The sequence below is a fragment of the Triticum dicoccoides genome, chromosome 7A, assembly GCF_002162155.2.
Source record: "Triticum dicoccoides isolate Atlit2015 ecotype Zavitan chromosome 7A, WEW_v2.0, whole genome shotgun sequence".
Lineage (NCBI taxonomy): Eukaryota > Viridiplantae > Streptophyta > Magnoliopsida > Poales > Poaceae > Triticum > Triticum dicoccoides.
In genome coordinates, this window is record NC_041392.1 from 115,422,586 (window position 1) to 115,427,516 (window position 4,931).

General features: G+C 54.7%; 1 protein-coding gene across 1 annotated transcript; it reads left to right on the top strand.

Annotated features, from left to right (window-relative positions):
* The first annotated feature begins 2,859 nt into the window (after window positions 1-2,859).
* Window positions 2,860-4,127, top strand: LOC119330653 (mitogen-activated protein kinase kinase 5-like). Its single transcript, XM_037603771.1, has one exon. It carries the CDS (start codon window positions 2,937-2,939, stop codon window positions 3,984-3,986), a length of 1,050 nt encoding a protein of 349 aa, XP_037459668.1. The 5' UTR covers window positions 2,860-2,936; the 3' UTR covers window positions 3,987-4,127.
* The last annotated feature ends 804 nt before the right edge of the window (window positions 4,128-4,931 follow it).

The window sequence follows — 4,931 nt, forward strand, 5'->3', positions numbered from 1 at the left end:
TTCCTTAGACCATGAGATTGTGCAACTCCCGGATACCGTAGGAGTGCATTGGGTGTGCCAAACGTCACAACATAACTGGGTGGCTATAAAGGTTCACTACAGGTATCTCCGAAAGTGTCTGTTGGGTTGGCATAAATCGAGGCTGGGATTTGTCACTCCGTGTAAACGGAGAGGTATCTCTGGGCCCACTCGGTAGGACATCATCATAATGTGCACAATGTGACCAAGGAGTTGATCACGGGATGATGTGTTACGGAACGAGTAAAGAGACTTGCCGGTAACGAGATTGAACAAGGTATCGGGATACCGACGATCGAATCTCGGGCAAGTATCATACCGTTGGACAAAGGGAAATGTATACGGGATTGATTGAATCCTTGACATCGTGGTTCATCCGATGAGATCATCGTGGAGCATATGGGAGTCAACATGGGTATCCAGATCCCGCTATTGGTTATTGACCGGAGAGTTGTCTCGGCCATGTCTGCATGACTCCCGAGCCCGTAGGGTCTACACACTTAAGGTTCGATGACGCTAGGGTTATAGGGAATAGATATACGTGGTTACCGAATGTTGTTCGGAGTCCCGGATGAGATCCCGGACGTCACGAGGAGTTCCGGAATGGTCCGGAGGTAAAGATTTATATATGGGAAGTCATCATACGGTCAACGGAATAATTCGGGGGGTTACCGGTATTGTACCGGGACCACTGGAGGGGTTCCAGGGGTCCACCGGGAGGGTCCACCTGCCCCGGAGGGCCCTATGGGCTGTGCGTGGAGAGGGACCAGCCCCTTAGTGGGCTGGGCGCCTCCCCCCTAGGGCCCATGCGCCTAGGGTTTGGGGGAACCCTAAAGGGGGGGCGCCCCCCTTGCCTTGGGGGGCAAGGCAACCCCCCTGGCCGCCGCCCCCTCCTCAGATTGGATCTGAGGGGGGCGGCCCCCCTCTCCCTTGACTCTATATATATGTGGGGGGTGGGAGGACAGCCGCACCCAAGTTCTGGCGCAGCCCTCCCCCTTTCCCAAGTCCTCCTCCTCTTCCGCGGTGCTTGGCGAAGCCCTGCAGGATTGCCACGCTCCTCCTTCACCACTACGCCGTCGTGCTGCTGCTGGATGGAGTCTTCCCCAACCTCTCCTTCTCCCCTTGCTGGATCAAGGTGTAGGAGACGTCACCGGGCTGCACGTGTGTTGAACGCGGAGGCGCCGTGATTCGGCGCTTAGATCGGAATCAACCGCGATCCGAATCGCTACGAGTACGACTCCTTCATCCGCGTTCTTGCAACGCTTCCGCTTAGCGATCTACAAGGGTATGTAGATGCACTCTCCTTCCCTTTGTTGCTAGATTACTCCATAGATTGATCTTGGTGATGCGTAGAAAATTTTAAATTTCTGCTACGATCCCCAACATGCTGGCCATGCAAGCTTAGGACTTGAGAGGAACAAACTTACGTAGTATTGGGACCTAAAATTGTAGTTTTGAAGTCCTAGGACTAAACTGAAACACCTTCAACAGTTTTAGGACTCAAAACCGCAGTTTTAATGTTATAGGACTAAACTGATACACCACCAATAGTTTTAGGACTTATCATGCATTTTACTCTCTCATATATAAGGAGTGCCGGGCAACCCAAATATTTAAGGAGGCTTTCAATGGTCTGGTTGGGTCAACTTTTTCTTCTCTCTGCTATCCGATCAGTGGTCCTGCATCTGTCTGGTCAATTTGGGGAGCCTAGTTGTAGATGCTCTCGGTAACTCTAGTCTTCAAGTACCCAAACCATCCTTCTCTGCCGGCCCCAAAATCCCTCACTTCGGCTACATGAAGCTATATTCCCTACATTACGTCATCAAACTATTCTCAAATGTTTCATCTCTCAGACGTCTTTGCCACTAATTGATCATACTTGTTGCCGTAGACCAGTGGTGGGCAATTCATTGTTCATATTCACGTGTGCAAGATTTGGTCACAAACCATGACCTCGACCAAAGTTTAGCACTTCCAAGAGTTTAGGGGGCCAAAATAGTTGCATTGAGAGCTTGAGGACCATGGTGATTGTAGCGTCCACCAAAAGTCAGTGATAATTATAAGGGTAAAATATAAAAGTTACTCATAATCTCAAGAAATTCCAGCGATGCAACATAGGTCCTGCATTGAGAGCTTGGACTTTACCGTGACGTGACTAGCGTGTTATGAAAAGGTTCATTGCGGTGCTCGAGCAGTCGATCGCCTCCACTGGGTCAAATTGCCCGGCGCTTGTCCCTTCCTTCTGCTCTCGTAGTTTTACAATCTTAGAGGAGGAGGGGAATTCGTATGATTTGTTGAACAATAAAGGGTAAAACATCGAAGAGGGAGTCTATTGAATCGTCCCACGATTACTGAGGGTTTGTGCACCCGTCACCACAAATGAAATGTAGGACATCCGCCCGATAATCCATCCTTCATGTCCATGTGTGCCAGATTTGGCGACGAGCACACTATCAGTACCGAACACATGGGTCTCTGGACAGTTTGAGATCAAAGTGACTGTACCGCCAACCATAATTCAACGACGCGATATTTTTAAGAGGACAATCATCATAAAAAGTCACTCAAAGCCCAACAATGCCACACGGAGGTCCTTTTCTTAGGTCCGAGACGCCATGGCGCTCGCTGCAGGTAGAAACGTGAGCTTTTTTCCCTTCTGGACGGAAAGGGACGTGATCTAACCTGGCGCGAGAGACAGTGACATTTTCCCCGCTTTTTCTCCGAGCCCAAGAAGCAGCGGCGGCCCTTCCGTCCGACGCGCGCAGCACGCTTCCGGCTTGCTGTCCTCTCCCACTCCCACCCTCGGTACAGGACAGGTCGCCTCCCCCAACAAACCCGATCCCCCATCAAACAGACGGCGCGCGCAACCAGACAAATCCCCGCTACCCGGCACCAGCAGCAGTCCCCACTCGGGAGCCATGCGTCCGGCCGGCGGCAGCCTCCCGGCCCAGCCGGGCACGCCGGGCCGCCCGCGCCGCCGCCCGGATCTCACCCTCCCGATGCCGCAGCGCCCGGACGTCTCCTCCTCGCTCGCCGTCCCGCTCCCGCTCCCGCCCCCGACCGCCGCTCCCCCCACCGGCGCCGGCCTCGCCCAGCCGCTCGTGGCGCCGCCCGCGGCCGCCCCGCCCCCGCCCCCGCTCCACGAGCTGGAGCGCGTGCGCCGGGTCGGCAGCGGCGCGGGCGGCACCGTGTGGATGGTGCGGCACCGCGCCACGGGCCGCTGCTACGCGCTCAAGGTGCTCTACGGGAACCACGACGACGCGGTGCGGCGCCAGATCGCGCGGGAGATCGCCATCCTGCGCACCGCCGAGCACCCGGCCGTCGTGCGCTGCCACGGCATGTACGAGCGCGGCGGCGAGCTGCAGATCCTGCTCGAGTACATGGACGGCGGCTCCCTCGACGGCCGCCGCATCGCCGACGAGCCCTTCCTGGCGCACGTGGCGCGCCAGGTGCTCTCCGGCATCGCGTACCTCCACCGCCGCCACATCGTGCACCGCGACATCAAGCCCTCCAACCTGCTCATCGACTCGGCGCGCCGCGTCAAGATCGCCGACTTCGGGGTGGGCCGCATCCTGAACCAGACCATGGACCCCTGCAACTCCTCCGTCGGCACCATCGCCTACATGAGCCCCGAGCGCATCAACACCGACATCAACGACGGCGCCTACGACGGCTACGCCGGCGACATCTGGAGCTTCGGCCTCAGCATCCTCGAGTTCTACCTCGGCAGGTTCCCCTTCGGCGAGAACCTCGGCCGCCAGGGCGACTGGGCCGCGCTCATGGTCGCCATCTGCTACTCCGACCCGCCCGAGCCGTCCCCCGCCACTGCCTCGCCCGAGTTCCGGGGCTTCATCGCCTGCTGCCTGCAGAAGAACCCCGCCAACCGCCTCTCTGCCGCGCAGCTGCTGCAGCACCCCTTCGTCGCCTTGCCGCAGCCGCAGCCGCTCGCCGCCCCGCCGTCATCGTGACCGCCGCGACCTCCCAACACGGATCTCGATCCACTTCTTGCACCACCGCGCTTCCAAATCCAGCACTGGTCAGGATCGATGGAACTGGGCTGCCGGGGGAATCTTGGAAGGTTCTCCCTGACCATTTTGGGTATTCTTCTCGTCCACCATCGTCCTCCCTCATCAAATCATCCATTGTTGCTGCTGCTGCTGCTCCAGTTAAGGTTCCCTTTCCCTCTCCTGTGAATCTGTGATGTTCGTTGCTACTTCCTGTTACGGCCTTGTAATAGTAGCAAAAGCTGTGTGCACAAAAAGGATTTTGTACCGCAAGATTGGTCGAATATAGACACGATATCCATTCTGCCATTGCCTCTCCAACTGCTGCAAACGAAATTCCGTTGGAAATTTCATCTGTACATGTAGCTCATCACATGATGATATGGCCGTCCCCCATCTTGCCAGGGGCATCTTCCATTTATTTTATCTGTGTTTGCTTATTATACTAGTTGCAAGTCGCCGTGGCTCGATGGAATTATTGGATTGGATGATTCTATATTTGCTGGTTGGATAGAGGGGAATCTCGGAATAGGAATCGGACCAGCTTTGTTTTGTTTCTTTCTTTCAGTGTTGTAAAGTGATATGAGGGAAAGGTGTTCCTGAACCTCCTCTGCCTTTCTTGTTTTCAATTCTGGTTTGCCTTTTCTTCGTCCGGCCAAAGATGATTTTTGTTTTGGCTATTGGCATGCATATCATGGGTTTCAATTCATGTTTACTTTTGTTCCACTTGGTGAAAATGGACGTCAAGAATGAATTTCCTTTGGAGTCAATGATCCTGGCCAATTGACCTTTGTGATTAGTTTAGTTAGAGTGAGTATAAACCTTTCTGATTAGTTTAATCAGCCAGGATAAACCTTAGCAATCGGTTCAATTAGTGTGAGGAGAAACCTCAGTGATTTGTACTTATAA

What these genes read in the sequence shown, in the direction of transcription:
- LOC119330653 (XM_037603771.1), top strand. Translation starts at nt 2,937, where the DNA reads ATGCGTCCGGCCGGCGGCAGCCTCCCGGCCCAGCCGGGCACGCCGGGC.